This window comes from Panthera uncia, chromosome F2 (assembly GCF_023721935.1).
Source record: "Panthera uncia isolate 11264 chromosome F2, Puncia_PCG_1.0, whole genome shotgun sequence".
Taxonomy (NCBI): domain Eukaryota; kingdom Metazoa; phylum Chordata; class Mammalia; order Carnivora; family Felidae; genus Panthera; species Panthera uncia.
In genome coordinates, this window is record NC_064812.1 from 36,879,565 (window position 1) to 36,903,101 (window position 23,537).

Here is a 23,537-nt window from a genome sequence, read left to right on the forward strand (position 1 = left end):
GAATCTTTTCCCTTTTTTATTAACAATACAAAATTTGTTGATCACTTAATTTATCCATTGGTGATTTATCTGTTCATACACTTTGTTCATTTCAGTACTGGGCTATTTTAACATTTGATTATTGTTTTTTAAAAGCTCTTCATATTATAAGGTTATCAACTGCTTGTCATTTTTCTTAGTTTGTCATTTGTCTTTTCATTTTTTTTATAACATCTGACTTACACAGGTTTTTCACTTTTACAGTCAACATCATTTACCTTTCTTTTCATGATTTTGTCTATTAACTCTTTGAAATCCCTACCCTTCCACCTTCCTGATCCCACTGACTCCAGGACAAGAGAAATAACTGTATTTTATTCTTCTGTGAGTTACTATTTAATTTTCTTATATTTCATTTTTAAGTGGGGAATAAGCAACAGCACTAAAGAGGGGCTAGATGCTTAATTTTCTCTGATTGCTTCTCACAGACTCTGTAAGAAGACAAAATAAATACTAAAGCCTCTGACAGCTAGTTGTATGATGATGGTCACGTCTAAATGCTCTCCAGTAGGGAAAGAAAACACAAATAGATGGGGAGTTCCCAAGAAAGCCCAGAAACTCAAATCCCCAGACCTAATCAGCCTGACATATAGATATTTCTTCATACTGGTCCTTGGAAGGGCAGGTGAAGGAAACCTATCATTTGTCTTGTCTCAGTACCTGATACAGAGTAGGTGCTCAATAACTGTCAGCTATTAAGTTAAATCCACTGGTTATGTTATACCTCAGTCGGGATGAACTGGGCCTGGCCAACGCAAGTGGTGCTCGCAAGGGAGCAACATTATCAGCCGAGGTTAAACAACACTAAGTGCTGCATTTTTCCATGGCCTTCAGGGCTCCCTGCATCATACCCCATAATGACTAGGAATTCTTTCTCGGAATGTGGTGATATGGGGAAACACATGCAAGGATTCCATCCTAATAACATCCCTCTGGGCTTTCACATTATTTCCTAGAAGTGACTTCGATTTCTCCTGTCTTGTCCAAGGCTCCAGGACCTCTAACAATGGAACTCGGTAAGGTGAGCATAAGATAGCCCCATTGATTTTATTTCATCTTAAAAGGACTACCTCTGTGCTTCTAGCCATTTATTCCACCTATGGATTTGCTTTCCTGATAAAAGGGAACTAACTGGTCTTAACATTTACATTCCTCTCAAGACATTTTTGTTTTCGGAATCTCACATATTTTTAAGTATTCACTGATCTACAAAATAATTATTGAGGGGCACGAATGACAAGATCAGATATGGTTCCCTTAAAGCTCTAGCTGCTTGGAAATCTGAATGAGAATATTGCTTCTCTGTAGTTCTAATGTTAGGGATAACCACTTAACTCAGAGAGAAACATCTTATGAACCTATTAAATGATATTACATAACAATCCTAACTCAGATTACTAATCATAGAATATTACTCATTGTTTAATGATTAGCCCTTCCCTGTTTATGTTTATTTGTGAGGAGGGCCATTTAGTATCTCTCCCTCCCCCAGCTTTATTGACATATAATTGACATATAACATTCCTTGTGTAAGTTTAAAGTGTACAACATGATGATTTTATATATATACATATACATGCACACATATATACACATATAAATACGTATATACGTATATTGCAAAATGATTACCACAGTAAGGTTACTTAAAACATCCATCACTTTACATAACTTTTTTTTGTAGTGAGAACATTTAAAATATACTTTCTTAGCAACTTTCAAGTATATAATACCACATTTTTAACTATAGTCACCATGCTGTAAATTAGCTCCCCAAAACTTATTCATCTTACAACTGGAAGTTTGCACTCTAACCAACTTATCCCTCATGCCCCCACTCCTGGCAACCACTGTTCTACTCTCTATTTCTACAAGTTTGACTTTTTTTTACATTCCACACAGAAGTGAGATCATACGGTATTTGCCTTTCTCTGACTTATTTCACTTGGCATAATGTCCTAAAGGTCCACCTATGTTTTTGCACATGGCAGGATTTCCTTCTTTTTTTTGTGTGTGTGGCCTAAAAATATTCTAGTGTGTGTGAGTGTGTGTCTTACATTTACTTTATCCACTTATCTGCTGAAGGACACTTAGGTTGTTTCCATGTCTTGGCTATTGGGAATAATGCTGAAAAGAACAAAAGGGTACAGATACCTCTTTAAGATAGTGATTTCATTTCTTTTGAACATATACCCAGAAATAGGATAACTGGACCATATGGTAGTTTTATTCTTAATCTTTTGAGGAACCTCCATACTGTTTTTCATAGTGGCTTCATTAGTTTATATTCCCACCAGCAGTCAGCAGGTGATCCCTTTTCTCCACATCCTTGCCCACATTTGTAATTTCTTATCTCTCTGATGACAGCAATTCAAACACATTTGAGGTGACATCTCATTGTGGCTCTGATTTGCATTTTCCTGATGACTGATGTTGAGCACCCTTTTCTGTATCCACTGGCCATGTGAATATCTTCTTTGGAAAAATGTCTACTCAGTTCTTATGCTCCTTTAATCAAAAATGATCACATTGGTTTTTAACTCACTTGTTCCTCAACATAGGTTCAGCCTCTGATAAGAGTCAGTGAGCACAAGGGAGATAAACACCAAATTACATCTGTTTCTTTGACAGTGTAGCCTGGTGATGTTCAGTCTGGACTTTATAGAGTATAGAACGTATACTTTCTTAGTTGGCATCCAGTAACCACTTTTATGAGATAGACTTTGGAGTCACACAGATACTGGGCCATATCCTAGCCACGTGACTTACAGCCAGTGCATATGCGGCAAATAACTAGAACTGTCTAGGCTTCCATTGCCTAATCTATGAAAGTTTGCATTATAGCTTTCTTGAGAATTAAATAAAATAATCTATATAAAACACTTTCATAGTTCTGCAAATGTGCTAATTTTTCAAAAAAAAAAAAAACAAAAAAAAAACTAGTGATGAGAAAGGCAGCTCCTGTCAACATGGAGTAAACACACTCCACCCATCTCTCCCACTGAATAGAACTAAAAATCTGAAACAGAATTGATGCAGCAGGCACACGAGGACACCGAAAAGTAAATGGTAGCAGCCCAGTTGGGAAAAGGAACTAGAACCTGAAATACCACCAAACCAGCAGTGAGTTTCTGTTTTTTCTTTCCTCTGATATCTCCTAACCTGGGTCAAAGGCCATCTAAAACCCAGAAGTGCTGCACTGGGTGTGGGGAGAAAGACCTTCAGGAGAAGCCCTCTATTTAGTTTATCTAAAGCAACAAGTTAGCTGGCACCTATGAGAGAGAGTTGGGGAAAACCTGGTTTTTTCTTTTTTCCTTTCTATCCAATCCCAGCCCCCAGCCAATCCTGCAGCAGCTGCAGAGGCAGCAGCAGCCAAGTAGGTACCTAAACTCTTATCTCTGGTCAGAGAAGCTGTGTCCCAAGCATTCTTCCCCATTGCTTTTCTTCTCTGTCCTGTTGCTGCTTAGTCCTGGAGGCACACAGCCATGGGAAGTGTGCGGTAGAATGGGGAAATTAAAAGTCTGGCTTTCTAGCTAGAGGAATGGGAAGGAAAACCATTGGAAACCAGAATGAGTAGAGAAGAATCACAGAGAGAAGGGAACTCAAGAAAACAATTGCAAAGAATTGTATATGGACTGGACGCACCCTCCAGGTGATCTATACGCATAAAGTGACCCTAAACGTCATTCTGAAAATTTTGAGACCGGAATCACAGGGGAAGACCACTGCCCAGACCCCAGCTAGCCACAGAGTTGTGTACAGGTGGGACAGATCCAAATAGCATTGCAAAGGTCTTGAAACTAAACTGACATTAGAACCATATTCCACAGGAATGCCTGGGTGGCTCAGTTGGTTAAGTGTCTGACTCTTGGTTTTGACTCAGGTCACGATCTCACAGTTTTGTGAGTTCAAGCCCCACATCGGGCTCTGCATTGGCAACACAGAGCCTGCTTGGGATTCTCTCTCCCCACCCCACCCCCCAGCCCTTCCCCCACTGTGCTGTCTCTGTCTCTCTCAAAATAAATACATAAACTTTAAAAAAAAAACCCATATTCCACAGAAGTTGGGTAGGAAAACGGTTACCCTAACCTAATCAGATTAACTGCTTTAAAAAAATTCTCCATAAGATTTAAACAAGACTGAAAACCACATAGTATTTAAAATTGCTAGGGGCGCCTGGGTGGCTCAGTCGGTTGAGCGTCTGACTTCAGCTCGGGTCATGATCTCGCGGTCCGTGAGTTTGAGCCCCACGTCGGGCTCTGTGCTGACTGCTCAGAGCCTGGAGCCTGCTTCGGATTCTGTGTCTCCCTCTCTCTCTGACCCTCCCCCATTCATGCTCTGTCTCTCTCTGTCTCAAAAATAAATAAATGTTAAAAAAATAAAAAATAAAAATAAATAAATAAATAAAATTGCTAGTATACAGTACACAATTACTTAACAAATGAGGAAGAGAGAAAATATTAACATTTGGCAAGGGGAAAAGACAATTAAGTAATGCGAAACCCCAGATAACACAGCTGTTAATCCTCAAAGACTTTTAGTGACTATTATAACCATGTCCCAGAAATAAAGCCAAACTCTCCCGAAATGGACAGAAAGACTTAAAAAACTTTGCAGAGAAATGGAAGATTTTTAAAAGATGGAAATTTTAGAGTGGAAAACCACAATAACCAAAATTTAAAATTCACTGAATGGGAGCAACAGTAGATTTGGGATCAGAGAAGAAAAAAAATCAGTGAACTTGAATATAGATCAACAGAAACTTTTCAATCGTAAGAAAAAAAAAAAAAGAAAAAAGCCTCAAGGACTTGTGGGACAATACTAAGTGGTCTAACAATTGTGGCATAACAGTCCCTGTGGGAAAGGAGAAGTAGTATTGTCCCCCAAAAAAAACTTTTGAAGAAATTATGACAGATCATCGGTTACCAAGGTTTGAGGTGAGGGGAGAATCTGGCTAAAAGGAGAGCAAGGAGTCTTTGGTGTGATGGAATTGTTCTGTATCCTGATGGTGGTGGCTGTCACATGAAATTATATACATGTTGGAACTGCATACCAAAAAACTCCATTTTCACTATATGTAAATTTTTTAAAAGAGTTTTTAAATATTTATTTATTTTTGAGAGAGAGTGCGAATGAGCATGAGATGGGGAGGGGCAGAAAGAAAAGGAGAGAGAGAATCCCAAGCAGGTGCTGCACCGCAAGCCCAGAGCCCCACATAGGGCTCGAAACCATGAACCATGAGATCATGACCTGAGCCGAAATCAAGAGTTGGGCACTTAATTGACCGAGCCACCCAGGGGCCCCCCACGTAAGATTTTAAATGATCTCCTTTAATTTTAAGACACTTGGCTTGACACCTTTAGATGAATATAAACCTGTAGAACAATATTTGCTGCAAGAATTTATTTAAAGGTGCTGAAAGGTGAGTCTCAATCCTTGAAAAACTATTTAATGTCTCCTTTTTTTTTTCTTTTTTTTAAATCCTTTTGATGCCCTCTCTTCTTTTCCTATCTCCCTGGTGCTCTTACTCTGTTTCCTTTTTTTCTCTTCCTCCTTTTTTTTCGGTCCCTTTGTCTTTACCCTGTCTTCACTGATCATATATTGTCTTGAGCTATATATCTTACGTTATATTTCTGTCACTGAAAAAATAACAATGTTTACCTCTTTACTTTTTTAAGTTGAATGAACATTTTATATTTCTCTTTCAAAATTAAAATATTCTGTCAGTTACTTGCCAAGTTGAGTTCTGTCCATGAATGATCTTCAAAACTGTTGCTTTCCCTTTGAATGCTGGGGTGGGGGGTGGGAGGCTACTCTCAGAAGGGGGTAGAGCCGCCCACCCACCCCCCTACCCCCCACAAGGGAGTAGGTGGATCTTCCCCCTTAAAGCTGATGTAACTATCATTATTTTGTATTATGAAGATAAAAGTTTACCTAGTCTGGATTCTTTTAAAAAAGTTATATCAGAGGTGAAATTATGCCTATTTCTTTTGCATATATAAAAAATTTTTTTGAGAGGCACATGTAGCAATTTCCCAACAATGCATTCATCTTTGTCCTATACTCCTGTGAAGGCAACATGTTTTGTTTACAACCAAGTAGATATATACGAAACAATCATCTAGGAGAAAGGTAAAGGTTAAGGTTAACTTGCAAATGGCTGGTACATGGATAATATGATAATATTATTGATATTATCAGTATACCATGATAATCAGGAATTGAACACCAGAGATGAGTACCAGGTTAAGAAGAAAAATGGGTTTGGAAGATTATAGTAGGAAAAACATACAGAAAAAACTTGCTTGTGAATTTACAAGGTAAAGCTAGAAAGAGTTTGGTAGACTAAGAATTTTGATAGAAAGAGAAAATTTGAGCCAGCTCATCATATAAAAAGGGAGGTTTTTGCATAACCAAAAGAGAAAAGATGTTTTACTCTTATCTCTGCTGTTGTCTTCCTGTTTTCTTCTGCTGTCCTTTCCACCTTCATCCTCTGAGTTTTCTACTTCCTGGATTACCATTCTCTTCCCTTTGGTTTCAGTCTTAGGTGCAGGCTTAGAATTTTTCAGATCTCTTTCAACCTCCAACAAGGTCTTCTGCAACATAACCACCATGTTAAAGAAAATTTCTTCCTTTAATTAAAAACATAACCATCCTGTCAGGTAGGAATATGAAGATATTAAAAAGTGAATAAAGATATCTAAGATAACACTTTTTATGGTGACCTTTCTTTCCTTTTTCAAACAACTTCATTGGTTTGTCTGATTATAATCATACATGTCCATGGTTAAAAACTTAAAGCATCATGAGCATGAAAAAGAAAGAAACCACCTGAAATCCTACCACTCTGATAACACTGACATTCTGACATTTCTAGATATATTTTTACATGTATGTATACACAGTGAGACACAGTTTTATACAAACAAAATCATATGACTCATTTTTTTTGAAGTAATGTTAAAAGTTCTACGTTTTATGCCAATTAGAATGAAAAATACACATATATCAAAATACTTTTCTTCCCTCCCTTCCCCCAATTTTTAACAGCTTACAGAGGTATAGCTGACAAACTTGTATACTTCAAATGCACATGTTGATAGCTTTTGACCATAATAAATATCCATCATTCCCAAGTTTCTTCCTGTTTCTTTCAACTATCTCCTTTTTGGCCCTCCCCTGTATCAGCTGTTCTTTTTGTCATGATAGGTTAGTTTATATTTTCTAGGATTTTATATAAATAGAATCATACTATATGTACTTTGTTTTTTACTCAGCATAATTATTTTGAAATTCACCCACAGTGTTGTATATCTCTATCAGTTCATTCCTTTTTATTGTGAGTAGTAGTCTATGGTATGGATATAACAATTTATCCATTCACCTATTGAAATATGTTTAGGCTGTTATTAATTTTTGGCAATAAAAAAGCCATTATGAACATCTGTGCATAAATCTTTGTATTGACATATGCTTGCATTTTTCTTGGGTAAATACATAGGAGTGGAATGGTTAGATCATACGGTAGGTGTATGATTTTAAGTTTATTTTTTTCACAGGAATATATTTATTTTAATTTACCATACATATTTACATTTTAGGAAGTTGCTAGGTCGGTACATTTTCCTCTGTAGGTTTAGTTTGAGCTTCAGTTAGCATTTTCCAAGATCTTTCCAATGGCTTATCCCATATTGTAACATGTGCTCTTAAGTGTATAGGTAAAGACAGACCCTGGATTCTTCATACAAGACTCAACTGGGTGGTTTGAAGATTGTGAACTGCTGACACTTCCTAATGGAAACAAATACTTGTTCTTGGACTAAAAGGACCCTCACTCACATCAATGAAGTGACCAATCTGTGTAGCTTGACTATTCTCTCAGGGTTCTGAGATGACTGCTCTTCTATGAAATCCATTTTATACTTGCTGTGTTGAAATATCTCTAATGTCATTTTTGCTTCCACTTCCAGAGTTTCAAATGGAAGATGTTTATAAATTAAAACATGAGCATCTTCTGTGAAGGAACACAGGTTCTCTTTTGTTGGCATCCACTTATCACGTCTCTTATCCAGAACTGCATCATAGCAGAAGGCTCCAGAGATTACAGAAACCTCTGGAGCTCTGACCAAACTGACCACACATTCATCTTTGAATGCCCTCTCTATCACACAGCTCATCATCATGGCACAAGAATGCTAATAAGCCTTATTCATTTCTACTGGACCATGATCTTTGAAAGTAAGGAATTCAATTTCCTGGGATGTGGTCAAAGGTTTAAACATGTCCCCAGGTTGTCCATCCACAAGACCCAGAATTGACTTCCTGCAGGATCATTCACTTAAATGGATAGCACAACTATAAGGAGTTGAAATGTTTTTATTCGTCACAAAGACAGTGCCAGGGTCAGTTTTCTCATCGTGTTTAAATTCAGTCTTCTCAGTTTGAGGAGTTAATGATAACTGCCTGTTTTTCTCTTTATTAAAGAGATCATTCTGCATTATTTGCTTGTTTGCTTCTTTGTTATTGAGTTTTGAGAAGAACTTTACAGAAGCCCGTCGTAAATTGAAAATGCATTTAATACACCTAACTTACCAAACATTGTAGCTTATTAGCTTAGCCCACCTTAAACGTGCTCAGAACACTGATATTACCCGATGGTTGGGCAAAATCCTCCAACACAAAGCCTATTTTATAATAAAGTGATGAAACCTAATGTAATTTACTGAATACTGAAAGTGAGAAACACAGTGGCTGTATGGGCACAGAACAGTTGTGTCTTGCTTTCCCTATGTGACCACATGGCTGACTGGAGCTGCCACTCACTGCCCCTGCCCAGCGTATTGCTAGCTTGGAAAAAAAATCAAAATTCAAAATTCAAAATTCAAAGTGCAGTTTGTACTGAATACATATCACTTTGGCACCATTAGGAAATCAAAAAATCATAAGTCAAAACATTGTACGTTGGGGACCATGTGTATATTCGTGATGCAAGTCCTTTGTTGGATATACAATTTGAAAATATTTTTTTCCTTAGTCTGTGGTTTGTCCTGTTTTTTCTTCTGATGATGTTTTTCAAAGAGCAAAAGTTTTAAATTTTAATGAAGTCCAATTTACCAACTTTTTCTTTTATGAATTTTATCCTATGTTTCCTTCTAGAACTCTTATATTCTAGGTTTTACACTGAGGTATATGATCCATTTTGAGTTAATCTTTGCATATAGTTAAAATATAAATGGTTAAGTCTTGAAAGTTAATATGTAAATATTAAATTATATTGGGTAGTGACATTAAAGGTGGTTCTCCTTGTTTAAACATTTTTTTTAGAGAGGGGCATCTGGGTGGCTCAGTTGGCTGAGTGTCTGACTTGATTTCAGCTCAGGTCGTGATCTCACAGTTCGTGGGATTGAACCCCGTGTTGGGCTCTGTGCTGACAGTATGGAGCCTGCTTAGGATTCTTTCTTCCTCTCTCTCTGCTTTTCCCACTCACATGCACCTTCCTTCTCTCTCTCAAAATAAATAAACAAGAAAAAATTTTTAAGAATATTGTCATACAAACTTTTCAATAAATATACCACCATAAAATGGAAATACTATGGGAAAAAGATGTATTTTTTTTCAGCTGGGCCCTAAACCTAATCCATAGAAATGCTGACTTGATAAATCCACCAGGGACATTAACTGCTACTGAGAGAGTGAGACAGATAACCCAAAAGGTGCATGTGGAAACAGCGACAACTTACTGCTGAAAGTTTCTCCATGGGTTTCTCATATTTCTAAATCTGTTGTGAGCAGAGGCAATAAATGACATTTGTTCCGGACTATCTTTTTGAGGATGTTTGTACTGAGAACAGCCTTGGAAAACAGTATTTCCCTTCAGAAAAGAGAGAGGTATATTTGCTCTCCAGTATAATAAAGATATTTCCCTCTGGAACAGAATTTTGGATAGGTTTGCTTGTATTCCACTATAAAAGATGGGGGATTCCTAAATTTGGGATTCTTTGGCTGTGATATAAACTTGCTGAGTGCGCAGCATCTATCTGGGCCACTCTGCACCTCCCTGGGGCACTTGGGGGCCAAGGCAACTGACGTGAACTCGAAGCTCATCAGTTTGCTATAGTGTGAATAACACAATACTTTGTGTCTAACCCAGAAGTCTTGCCTCTTCTGCTAGGCTCCCTTGTTAATTTGCAAGAAGGGTAAAATCTCAGACCCCTCACTGTTCTCAACACTTACCTCTACTCTTTAGGCCTCAAAACAGAGCCCAGAGTGCATATATGAATCAGTCTGCTCAGTCAGGCAGCAAACGCTGTCAGTGGTGCTATGCTTACCATGCACTCTTCTATGGCCATGGAGCGCGTGCCTAATCCTACCTAGGAAACTTCCATACCACTCTGCATGTTAAATTGAGATTGGCTCAGAGAAAAGCATTGCTTACAACACTGCAGGAAAGAGAAAAATTAAATATCCCCATTGTATGATATCACTTATATGTGAAATCTCCAAAAGCCAAATTCATAAAAACAGAAAGTAAAATGGTTATAACGAGGGGCTGGTGGGGTAAGGACACTGGGGAGATGTTGTTTAAGGGTACAAACTTGCAATTAGTAGATAAATAAGTTCTGGAGAGCTAATGCATAGTATAGAGATTACAGTCAGCGATACTGTATCCTAAACTTCAAAGCTTCTAAGAGATTATATCTTAATTGTTCTTACCACAAAAGAGAAATAATTATGTGATATGACAGAGGTCTTAGCTAAAGCTAAGGTGGTGATCATATTGCAATACATAAATGTATCTAATCAACATATGTATACCTTATACAATGTTATAGATCTAAATCAATAAATATTTATCCTTCAGAAGTAGGCTTATAGTTTTGGACAATTTAAAAGCCTGCTTTCTTCCACTTCAAATAGATATTAACACTTTAGGGTGTTTGGGATATACCTAGTTTTTAAAGCTGTGACCTAATTCTCAACATCATTCATCCAGCAAGACTGATATCATTTTAACATAAATACAGAAATAATAGAATTAGGTGAGGAATCACTTTCTGTACTTACTTTGGCCAACTCATTATCAGGTTCAACATTCAGTACTTTATTCAAATCTTCTATAGCTTCCTGGAGCTTGTTTTGATGTTTATATGTAGTGGCACGGCGCAGAAGAGCTGAAAATTTACCGAGAAAAAGTTATATCTTTTAATGTACACTAGCATGGTTAGAACATATTTTTCTTTTCTTTTTTTAATGTTTATTTGTTTTTGAGAGAGAGAGAGAGAGAGCTAGCAGAGGAGGGGCAGAGAGAGAGGGAGACACAGGATCTGAAGCAGGCTCCCAGCTCTAAGCTGTCAGCACAGAGCCGGACGCGGGGCTCAAACTCACAAACCGCAAGATCATAACCTGAGTTGACGTCGGCCACTTACCCAACAGTCACTCAGGTGCCCCTAATTTGGTAACTATTTAAAACTGATAATGAATGCCTTTATAGCCCCATCATTATCCAGGTATGATGAGAGAACTTTGTATAGTTATTATTTTGAGAAGAATCAGGCTTAGAAATTTTGAAAAGTGAGAATTTTATACCTGATATATTTTAATATGCTATTTTAAAATGTAAATTTGGCCAATTTGCTTCTAGTCTTAGAATGAGCCATGATTTAAACCATAAGAGACTCTTAAATACAGAGAACAAACTGAGGGTTGATGAGGTAGGGGCAGGAGAGAGGGGAAAATGGGTGATAGGCATTAAGGAGGGTACTTGGGATGAGCACTGCGTGTTGTATGTAAGCGATGAATCATGGGAATCTACTCCCGAAGCCAAGAGCACACTGTATACACTGTATGTTAGCGAACCTGACAATAAATAATATTAAAAAAAAAAAAGAATGAGCCATGAAAATCTAAAGGATAAATCATTTTCACATAAATTTAATGAAAACTGTTGCACTAAAAGTACTATGACTACGCAGAAGGAAATGTCTCCAAAAAATAGGCATGATATAACAATTATTACTTTTTTAACTTTTATTTCTGAAATAATTTTAGATTTATGGAAAAGTTGCAAAGGCAATACAAAAAGTTCTCATATACCTTCTCCCAGCTTCCCCTAATGCTAACAGCTTATGTAACTATGGAATATTTAACAAAACTAGAAATTAACATTGGTATAATACTACTAACTAAACTACGGGTTTTATTTGGGTTTCACTAATTTTTCTACTGATGCCTTTTTCTGTCAAAGGATGAATCCAAATACCACATTGCATTTAGAACAATTATATTTTGAGTAAAAAATAAAGCTTTGAAGAGGAAGTTATTTATTCACTTAAGCAAACATAAGACAATGTTTTATAGCCATACTCATTACTAGATTTGGCTTTAGTTTGTTTAAAAAAAAGTTTTTTTTTTAACATTTATTCATTTTTGAGAGACAGAGAGAGACAGAGAATGAGTGGGGAAGGGGCAGAGAGAGGGAGACACAGAATCTGAAACAGGCTCCAGGCTCTGAGCTGTCAGCACAGAGCCCACCTGATGCGGGGCTCGAACTCACGAACTGCAAGATCATGACCTGAGATGAAGTCAGATGCTCAGCCGACTGAGCCACCCAGGCGCCCCATTTTAATTTGTTTTTTAAATAGTGAAGATTCTGGTGCTTTTGAAATTACTCAAACAAGGAAGAATGAAAACATAAAGCCATTCTGGTGACAGAAATTAGTGTTTGAATGTGGACTCTGGAGTCCGTTGTCCAGTGTTGAGTCCTGTCTCTGCCATTTGCTAGCTGTTTGATCGTGGGTGAGTTGCTTAATCTTTCTATGCTTCAGTTTCCTCTTCTGTAAAATGAGTATACTAATAACAGTATCTGAACCTCTACTAAGCTACTGTGAAATTAGCAGAAATAATACATTTCAAGTGCCTGGCATAGGGCCTGACATGGTGTTGGTGTGGGCTCATCAGGAGATCGCAAAGCCCTTTCTGCCATCTCCTAAAATTGGGAGTCCACCCATACTCTGTGACAGAAACAAAATATAAGCACAAGAGGACTTTACTAGTGAAAGGAGGGCAATCCATGGTAATGACAGTCAGGGCTGATCTCCCAGGATCCAGGGTCTCCCCTCAGCATGCCCATGGTTTCTGCACACCCATGTTCACAGTCACAAAAGGTTACATTCCATGTGAAAAAAATTAAGTGTTTATATTTACTCAAATACATAAACACTTAAAGAAATAGAGTCCGGGTGCCTGGGTGGCTCAGTCAGTTAAACGTCTGACTCGGCTCAAGTCATGATCTCATGGTTCATGAGTCTGACCCCCGCATTGGGCTCTGTGCTGACAGCTCACAGCCTGGAGCCTGCTTCAGATTCTGTGTCTCCCTCTCTCTCAGCCCCTCCCCTGCTCACACTCTGTCTCTCTCTCTCTCAAAAATAAAATAAACATTAAAAAAAAATTTTTTTAAAGAAATAGAGTCTATTGTAAATTATGCTACTCCCTTGTGGAATGATTGCTTCTTGATAACAGAAAAGGAAAGCAAAGTCTGACTTGTATACCTTGGACTTAGACTATGGCAAAGTTGTGCAGTCACAGAGACAGGAAATCAGAACAGAGTGCTGGTGTTGGTGAAAACATATAGTTGGTTTTGGACACATTTAAAATGTCTATGGACATATAAGTGGAAATGCCCACAAAGCCACTGGTAGAAGGTTCTAGAGCTCTGGTGTGGGCTTATTATATTAATAAATGTTAGAAAATCTGTATTAAATTACACTTAGATATTTTTTGGATAAAAAGATAGTTTGATAAGTAAGTAACAAGAAGGCAAATATTGGGACACCTGGGTGGCTTAGTCAGTTAAGCATCCGACTTCCGCTCAGGTCATGATCTCATGGTTCGTGAGTTCAAGCCCCACATTAGGCTCTCTGCTGTCAGCACAGAGCCCGCTTCAGATCTTCTTTTTTTTTTTTTTTTTTTTTTTAATTTTTTTTCCAACGTTTTTTATTTATTTTTGGGACAGAGAGAGACAGAGCATGAATGGGGGAGGGGCAGAGAGAGAGGGAGACACAGAATCGGAAACAGGCTCCAGGCTCCGAGCCATCAGCCCAGAGCCTGACGCGGGGCTCGAACTCACAGACCGCGAGATCGTGACCTGGCTGAAGTCGGACGCTTAACCGACTGCGCCACCCAGGCGCCCCCCGCTTCAGATCTTCTGTCCCCCTCTCTCACTGCCCCTCCCCCGCTCATTCATTTTTTCTCTCTCTCTCTCTCTCTCTCAAAACAAATAAACATTAAATAGAAGATTTTAAAAAAAGATAGGGGAGCCTGGGTAGCTCACTTGGTTAAGCATCCCACTTTGGCTCAGGTCATGATCTCATGGTTTGTGAGTTTGAGCTCAGAGACTAGAACCTGATTCAGATCCTGTGTCTTCCTCCCTCTCTCTCTGCTCCTTCCAAACTCGCACCCCTGGCATTATTAACTACTTCAATACAAATAACCAGGAATTCAAATTCTAAGTTAAACTTGAAGTTAAAAGTCACTTTATGAAGATGATGATTCACATATAGAAATTAGAGCGTTTGAAATATTCTTAGTATAATTACAGTGTGTACAAATGGTCTAACAAATCCTGATGTAAATTTAAAGCATTCTACGAATAGTTTTTACCCTTTAAGTTTCCAGGTTCTAACTCCAACACCTTTTCACAATCCTGAAAAGCACTGTTCCAGTTCTGTAGCTTGAGTTCTGCTTGAGCGCGATTGTTATAGGCCACTACATTGGGAAGCACTGATATACTCCTACAAGAGAGACACTTATTGGCAACAAGTTGACCAGAGGAAAACATATGAAGATAGAGAAACTCAGGTAAAGTTGTAAAGAGAACAATCATAGCCCATGTCACGGGTGGCATTGTGTCCCCAAAACTCATGCTGAAGTCCTCATCCCCAGTAGCTCAGAACATAACTATATTTGGACGTTGCCTTTACAGAGATGATGAAGTCAAAATGAGGTCATGATGGTATACCTTCGTCCAATATGACTGGTGTCCTTATAAGAAGAGATTAGAACACAGACACATGCCGAGGAAAGACCACTTGAAGACACAGAGAGAAGACAGTCACCTACAAGCCAGAACAGGGGCCCAGAAGACGCCAGCCCTCCTGACACTTTGATCAGATTTGTAGCCTCCAGGATGGTGAGAAAATACATTTCTGTTTGAGCCCCTCAGCCTGTGGCACTTTGTTATGGCAGTCCTAGCAAGCTAATACAGCCTACAGGATCAAAAGCAATAAAATACAGCTCTGTAAACATACTGAATCACTATTTACACAGATGCTTAAATATCCAGTTAAGCAGTTTAAGGTTGGCTCTGGCTTTACAAGTGACATGGTAACCTAAACGCCCATAGATCTCCTAAAAAAAACAGTTTAGTTAACATCAAATACATGTTTTGATCCCTTAGAGACAATGTCCTAGTACAAAAAAAATGGAGCAATCAATCACAACTAATACCCTTTATTAAGCTATTATGGTGAGTTTAGTTTATTATCTAAAAACAGGAGTTTAGCTTATAATCTAAAAGATTTAACTCTAAGGCAATGCTCATAATTTAATCCGAGAAGTTTAATTGAAGAAAAACAGGAGAGTAGTAGTAACTGAGGAATACGGACTTTACGAGCACATTTTGTTGTGCTAAGAGTATGAATGCAAAATAACTGATGAGAGAAGGAACTTAAAACCTAGTTCGTTGCTGTTTAAAAAGTTGATTTGGAATGCTGTGAAATAATGTATTCCAAAGTATAGGAAAGATAAGGGTATTGGTGCGTTGAATTTTCTAAATCCAGAAGAATAGAAGATGAAAATGGAAGAGCCAGAAAACGTAGCAATTTACTAAGATCATTAAAGATAATTATAGAGCAATGACATGGTTGGGTAGAGACCAAACACAGAAAATACAAGTAAGGATAACTAATACAAGTACTTGACACTGAGCACTTCCCACGTGCCAGGCACTCAACACTGAGCTCCTTTAATTCTCACTACAATCCACGAAAGACATTACTGCTCTAAATTTACTGCTCACATTACTGCTCTTCCTACTTTACGGATGAAAAAAAATGATGTAACAGAAAGGCTAAGTAACATGCTCAAGGCCACAAGTTAGTAAATGAGAATCAGGACTCAAACCCAGTCTACTCCAGCACCTGCTATTGTTACCACCACGTTATCCTGCCTTTCAGTATTTGCTTTATTTAGTCCTCACAGCTGCTCCGAAGTAGGCACTACACCAGCGTCATCACACTGAGAAAACTGAGGCAAGAGAGGTGAGGAATCTGCCTGACGTCAGAAAGTGGCAGTCTGAGTTCCTTTAGCCATTATGCCATGCCGCTTTACTTTTTCCCTCTTTGATTTCTTTTTTTTTTAATTTTTTTTCTTAATGTTTATTTTTGAGAGAGACAGAGAGACAGAGTACAAAGGGGAGGGGCCGAGAGAGAGAGGGAGACACAGAATCTGAAGCAGGCTCCAGGCTCCGAGCTGTCAGCACAAGGTCCAACGTGGGGCTTAAACTCACGGGCTGTGAGATCATGATCGGAGCTGAAGTTGGAAGCTTAACCGACTGAGCCACCCAGGTGCCCCTCCCTCTATGATTTCTTAAAAGACAAGAAAAATTTTGTTCCCTATAATAGACTAAGATACTCCACTGGTGGAAATCTACAAAAAAAGAACATCAGTATTGATGTCCATCTATCTGAAAGGGGAAGACTATACTGAATAAAAGAACATACCTTGTATGTCCACCTAATCAGTGGAGATAAAATGCTTTAGTGACACAACATTGAAAAAGAAAATCTTCTTTTCAAAGGTGGATAAAAGTTTGTAGAGAGTTTATTTCTAAGATGGTGTAAGGGATTCTATAAGCACAATTAGTTTGTAACAATGTTTTAGGAAATTAGTCTACTTTTCATGGACTATAAGAGCTTCAAAAGCTCAGATAAGTATTTATTGAACATCTACTATGAACCAAGAACTTTGTTGGACACTGGGGATACAAAGGTATAAAAAAACTGACAAGGGCACTATGTTCTGACAGAGCTTACAGTCTACTTACTATCAAATCACACGAACTTAAATTATACCTCCAACAAGTACCACAAATGAGAGGCAAGACTGGGGGCACCTGGGTGGCTTGGTCGGTTAAGCGTCCGACTTCGGCTCAGGTCATGATCTCACGGTCCGTGAGTTCGGGCCCCGCGTCGGGCTCTGTGATGACCACTCAGAGCCCGGAGCCTGTTTCAGATTCTGTGTCTCCCTCTCTCTCTGCCTCTCCCCTGTTCATGCTCTGTCTCAAAAATAAATAAATGTCAAAAAAAAAAAATTAAAAAAAAAAAAGGAGAGGCAAGACTGCTACAAGAGCGTATAAATTGGGGGTCAAGGGTGGGGAGGAGTGGAGTAGGGTAAAGATTTAACCTTGTCTGGGAGGTAAAGGAAGACTTCCCCCAAAGAAGTAAAGCATGGGATGAGACCTGAAGGTAAGTTAGAATTAACTAGATAATGAGAAAAGGAAAGAATATTTTACACAGAGACCAAGCATATGCAAAGACCCTGTGGTGGGAGGTAGTATCATAAGTGTCATGATTAAATCTAGGCAGTATGACTACAGAACCTGAATTCTTAACCTCTATGCTATATGGACTTTCTGTACAGTTCCATTCAGATGCCTTCTATTTTCTCTGTCAAATAGGAAAGTTAGGACCTCTGTCAAAACTGGGGATGGGGTGGGGAGCTTAAAGGGTTGAGAAAAAGTATTTAAAAAACAAACCAAACACAAGTAAATTTATGATAAATCATAAGTATAATATCTTAAATGATTCTGAAAGACTTTTTATTTATATCATTTCAACAATTAAATAGAAACATTATCTTTTTTTTTTTTTTAATGGGAAGTTTAAACCACTACAAAGGGTTCCTGGCTGGCTCAGTTGGTAGAGCATGTGACTCCTGATCTCAGGGTCATGAGTTCAAGCCCCATGTTGGGCTTGGAGCCTACTTAAAAAAAAAAAAAAAAAAAAAAAAAAAAGCAACATAAATCACAGAAAAATCTGCTCACCTAGTATAATACATCACAGCTTCCTCATAATCTCCTGAGTTGAAAGCTTCATTTCCTTTTTCCTTTTCACGAGTAGCAAGGGAAGTCTTTTCTTTCTCAGTTAGACCTAGAAATAAATTATCTGCTATAAATAAAAAAATATATAATTGAATAGAATTTAAAAAAAATTTAAATCCAAGAATGCTTACTTCAACAGAAGCAGTAAATTGTGAAGGAAATAAAAGGAAATAGGAGGTTTCTTAAGTTTAGGAAATGTTTCTTTAAATCATCACAATTTGTGAGTGTTTAGATTTTTTCTATTATTGGTTTTACTTCACTTTAAAGGAGCTATACACCTATGGACTTCAAATGAAAACAAACTGCTATATCTTTTTATTTTGAGGTAAAAGGAAAAAAAATGAGGTATCTGGAGAAAAAGAGGATTTGAAAAAAAGTGAAAAATTATAGTAAAAACATAGTTTTATTCTTATATTTTTGAGTCTTACTAAACCTCAGTGTAACTATTACTCATAAAATTAGGTAAAGAATGGAACTGAATTTGTTAGAGGTGGTCAACTCTAGGAGAAAATCCATGAACTTTTAATGGAAATCTGTACTGCTTAAAAAGAATGTCTTCTAGACCTTCTAGACCTAATAGCTTTTACTATAATTTTTAAAATGTAAACTGTAAAGACTACTAAATTATTCTTATTTTTCCCCAATTACCTGCTGTGTCTATTCTTGTCTCAATTTTAGACAAATGTGACTTGTTGTTTACTACGGCTTTTTCTTTGTAATCTTCGTCAATTTTTGAACATTCTTTTTCCACGTCAAATCTTAAATGAAAGGAAAAAAACTGAAAAAATGTACATTATAAGAAAATAAAATATATTATTGATATTCTTATACTTGTACCACTGTGCCTTTAGACACATATTCTGAAAATGCGTAATAGGTTTATGCCACAAATTACCTGTTTCACTCTTAGAAACCATGCAACTCATTGAGGATCTACATGGGGTTTTTTTGTTTTGTTTTGTTTTGTTTTTAACGTTTATTTATTTTTGAGAGAGAGAGAGTGCAAGCAGGGGAGGAGCAGAGAGAGAGGGAAGAGGATATACATGTTAATCAGACCGAAACTGTTCAGAACTTTGTAATTAAAATTATAATTAATTTATCTATTTAAAATTTTTGTTCTTTTTTCTTTTCAGTGAGCATTAGGATTACCTATTTTTGGTTGCTTTTATAAACAAAAGGATGCTATAGATATTTATTCAGTGAAAAATGAAGATCAAAAGTGCTTAGACCAGATACTCTTAGTACTCTGCCAAAGTAACTTGGTAGTTCAGATTTATAATAAGTAAGAGATTACTACAATATTCTATGATAGAGAATTTTTCAGTGACAAGTTTTATATAAAGAAATATAAAACATACTTATCCCATTCTGCATAATCCCTTGGGATTTTCTTTTTAGTTGGTCTACTATTAGAATATTTTTCCTGAAAGAATAAAATCATATTTTATGAGACATATTTAAGATTAGCAGATTTTATGATAAACACAATGTGAAGTATTGGATTAAGATATACCGATTAAGAAAAATAGGTACTCTTGAAGTTATAACAACTCCAGTATTGTTAACTATAACATACAGTATGTTAAAAAAAAAAGGATTTTAAATTGGTAGTTAATTCTGGGAGCGATCTACAGGACTTTAAGTACATATATAAAATTTAAAAACTTGCATGTGTGAAATTTCATTTTTAGTGATTTTCTTATAACAAAAAAGTAATGAACTATCAGTCTTTTAAAACCTAGGCACTGGAGAAATAAGATTAACTACTTTGGTGCATTAGAATAGTTTTGTTTCAAATGACAGATTCCCAACTTGGACTAATTCTATTAAAAAAATAAACTATTGGCTTATGTAACCAAACTGATGAAGAGGCAGCGGTATTGCTAGATAGAAGATTCTGATACTCTCTCCAGCTCTTCCACTCTCCCCTTGTCCCCAGTCCCTGTTTCTTTCTGCCTACTGATTTCCTTTTCCCCGCTGGCTCTTTTTTCCACGTAGCAGGCATAGTGGCCACAAGCAGTGTGGGATTATAAACTCACGGGACTCCCAATCAGAAAGGAAAAGGAGAGGGCACCTGGGTGGCTCAGTCGGTTGAGCACCCGACTCTTGATTGGTTCAGGTCCTGATCCCAGAGTCATGGGATTGAGCCCCGAGTTGGGGTCTGCGCCGAGCATGAAGCCTGCTTGGGATTCTCTCTCTCCTTTTGCCCCTTTCCCTCTTTCTCCCAATCACATGCTCTCTCTCTCTCTCTAAAATTAAAATTAAGGGGCGCCTGGGTGGCGTAGTCGGTTAAGCGTCCGACTTCAGCCAGGTCACGATCTCGCGGTCCGTGAGTTCGAGCCCCGCGTCAGGCTCTGGGCTGATGGCTCGGAGCCTGGAGCCTGTTTCCGATTCTGTGTCTCCCTCTCTCTCTGCCCCTCCCCCGTTCATGCTCTGTCTCTCTCTGTCCCAAAAATAAAAATAAAAATAAATAAATAAATAAATAAAATTAAAATTAAAATTAAAAAATTAAAGTCTTTATAAAAAGAAAAAAAAAAAAGAAAGGAAGGAAGGAAGGAAGGAAAAGGAGCATGACTCCTCTCTAACTTCAGTTAGAGAAATCCCAGGGAAGGATAGAGGATTGGCTAGCTTGGGTCAGGTGCCCATCCCTAAGCAGGCACTAGCTCCCTGCCATTCAGCAGCCCAACCTCGGTCACATGCCCCCTACAAGCACCAGAAGGGAAAGAGAGGAAAGCAAACAATAGCCATAATGCTCAACAGTTTCTTAAATGGTTTCTTAAAAGTTAGTCACAATCTGAAACCACTTTGAATGGGTCATTTACCTATGCACAATTTTGTAACATTGGGCATCGGTCACTTGGAGTTATGCAGATCTTCCAAATATTCCTACATTTCATTATACAGTTTAAAAATCTTGGGGCACCTGGGTGGCTCAGTCGGTTGAGAGTCCCACTTCGGCTCAGGTCATGATTTCACTATTGGTGAATTTGAAACCAGTGCTGGGCTCCCTGCTGTCAGTGCACAGCCCATTTTGGATCCTCTGTCCCCACCCCCCCTCTCTCCTCCCAAAATAAACATTTAAAAAGTAAACAAATAAAAATAAAAATCGTATCTGTTAATATCTGCATGGAGCTCATCAGAAAAGTCTTTAAGTATTCCCTTAAGGAGAAATTTTTTTGTCACAAGTATTTAAGAGCCATGTAAGATTCTGAAATACTCTAAGCTGCACTTGAAAGCTCAGATTTTACCACTAGCAAAAACCACTGTCAGTTCTTTTCCTTAAAGTGACACTCCCAATTGACTCATTTTCAATACAGTGTCTGTCAAACACCCAAGTCTGAATAACCACAATTTGTCTGTCAATCACTCTTTCAAGTTAAAAACTGTTCCAGGAAAAAGTGGTTACTTAAGCTGGCAACTGAACTCAACCTACAAATCTCAAAATAACCTAGATTTCTCTTCACCATGAAGTGCTTTTCGGGTTTTTTTGTGTGTGTTCTTATTTATTTTGACATGGTGAGGGTTGGGGGGAGAGGGGGAGAGGGGGAGAGAGAGAGAGAGAGAGAGAGAGAGAGAGAGAGAGAGAGGGAGAGAGAGAACATTCCAAGCAGGCTCCATGCTGTTAGCGCAGAGCCCGATGCATGGGGCTCGATCCTCCGAACTATGAGATCATGACCTGAGCCAAGATCAAGAGTCGATGTTTAACTGACTGAGCCACCTTGGCAGCTCTTGAAGCATTTTTTGAATACTTCATATTTTGTCACACAGAATATTAAAAAGATAAGTTCTCAAGACTCAAGATTTAAATTTTTTTTTTTCAACGTTTTTTATTTTATTTTTGGGACAGAGAGAGACAGAGCATGAACGGGGGAGGGTCAGAGAGAGAGGGAGACACAGAATCGGAAACAGGCTCCAGGCTCCGAGCCATCAGCCCAGAGCCTGACGCGGGGCTCGAACTCACGGACCGCGAGATCGTGACCTGGCTGAAGTCGGACGCTTAACCGACTGCGCCACCCAGGCGCCCCTTTTTTTTTTTTTTTTTTAATTTTTTTTTTCAACGTTTTTTTCAAGACTCAAGATTTAACAAAATAAAGAAGTCTTGTTGTTTCATAGAAGACATTTTTAAGTTAAATTGGAATGTTTACTGTAAATGGGTAGCAGTGGAGAAAAGTAACTCCTAGTATAGTTTGGTCCCACTCGCTGCCTTGATTTGTGCTAAGACACCAGCAGCTGCACCTGCTGCAAATGTCAACACAGAGAAAAAGACAAAGAATTAGCATTATTTTTTAAAATAGCATTGACTTTCTAGACCCTCTGGAAGGATCTCTGGGACACCCAGGATCCACGGATTATACTTTCATAATCACAATACCACATTGAACTATATAACCTCCTGTTACATTTTTACAGCACAGACTTAGCACAAAATGGGTGTCCAATAAAAACAAATTTATTGATTACAGACAGTGGCATCCTTACAATATTACTGTGTACCTTGGTTATATGAGTTATTCTTAATGGGGAGTAAAAAGATGCAGGAAAGTTAATTATCAGAGAGCTGTGTGATGAAGAGCTATGGATGTTTTTTAAATAAAATTGAGTATTCAAAGAAGAAATGAGAAGAACAATAACGAGTTAATCCAGAATGAAGAGATCTGGGTAGCCAATCTTCCACAAATGATAGGAATAAAAGAAAAAATTGGGGGGAGAGGGAATGGAATGTGTGATCCATGTGAGAGCCCAGAGACTCCCAATGCTTTTGAGACAATGGCTTAGATTCTATAATATCCGAGTCAGGTGGATGCTCAGAAGCTCAGTTTTAACCTGAAGTTAAGTATAAATGGACCCGGGGGCACATAGGTGGCTCAGTTGGTTAAGCATCTGACTCTGGATTTTGGCTCAGGTAATGATCTCACAGTTAGTGAGATCAAGCCCTGTGTCAGGCCCTGTGCTGTTGGGCTCTGTGTGGGATTCTCTCTCTCTCTATCTCCTCCACTCACCCTCTCTCTTGCTCTCTCTCTCTCAAAATAAATAAATAAACATTAAAAAATATATATATAAATGGACCTGGAACTCCCAACAGGTTTTTTCTCTATGAAACCCATGGGTTAAAAAGGACAGGTCTACAGAACAAAATAGGGATCAACCACAGAAAAATCATCACAAGGGGCTGGGGAAATAAGGGGGGAAAATATGCAATAAACAGAGGAATGACATATATAACTGCTTGAGTACTTTAAGTCCATAGTTAATTATGTTACAAATTATTTCCTCTATGCTTCTACTGGACAGATAAAATTATTCCCTGAAATGCTCACACACTCAATTAGATCTTATGAGC

At 38.0% G+C, this 23,537-nt stretch overlaps 1 protein-coding gene, 1 long non-coding RNA gene, 1 other non-coding gene and 1 pseudogene across 8 annotated transcripts in view; 2 read left to right on the forward strand and 2 right to left on the reverse strand.

The window, feature by feature from the left end:
* SPAG1 (sperm associated antigen 1) overlaps positions 1-23,537 on the reverse strand; it is a 67,722-nt gene that overhangs the window by 31,891 nt on the left and 12,294 nt on the right. For 3 of the 5 annotated variants that reach the window (XM_049633037.1, XM_049633039.1, XM_049633036.1), the window contains 6 exons: positions 19,555-19,619; positions 18,845-18,954; positions 18,140-18,245; positions 14,698-14,828; positions 11,104-11,210; positions 6,476-6,635 (listed from right to left, as the gene is read on the reverse strand). In XM_049633037.1, the coding sequence (XP_049488994.1) occupies positions 6,476-6,635; positions 11,104-11,210; positions 14,698-14,828; positions 18,140-18,245; positions 18,845-18,954; positions 19,555-19,619 (679 nt within the window). The remainder of the gene's footprint in view (positions 1-6,475; positions 6,636-11,103; positions 11,211-14,697; positions 14,829-18,139; positions 18,246-18,844; positions 18,955-19,554; positions 19,620-23,537) is intronic. The other 2 variants (XM_049633038.1, XM_049633040.1) reach the window with 1 other exon arrangement.
* Positions 939-15,456, forward strand: LOC125924498 (uncharacterized). 2 transcript variants are annotated; one of them, XR_007458439.1, is made up of 4 exons: positions 939-1,060; positions 3,049-3,162; positions 14,706-14,895; positions 15,020-15,456. It is a non-coding gene; the product is annotated as an uncharacterized LOC125924498 (long non-coding RNA). The 2 variants fall into 2 exon arrangements; XR_007458440.1 differs by having other exon boundaries at positions 14,749-14,895.
* On the reverse strand, positions 7,015-10,816 carry LOC125924496 (39S ribosomal protein L39, mitochondrial-like; annotated as a pseudogene).
* Positions 17,997-18,069, forward strand: TRNAR-CCU (transfer RNA arginine (anticodon CCU)). The gene has a single exon. It is a non-coding gene; the product is annotated as a tRNA-Arg (tRNA).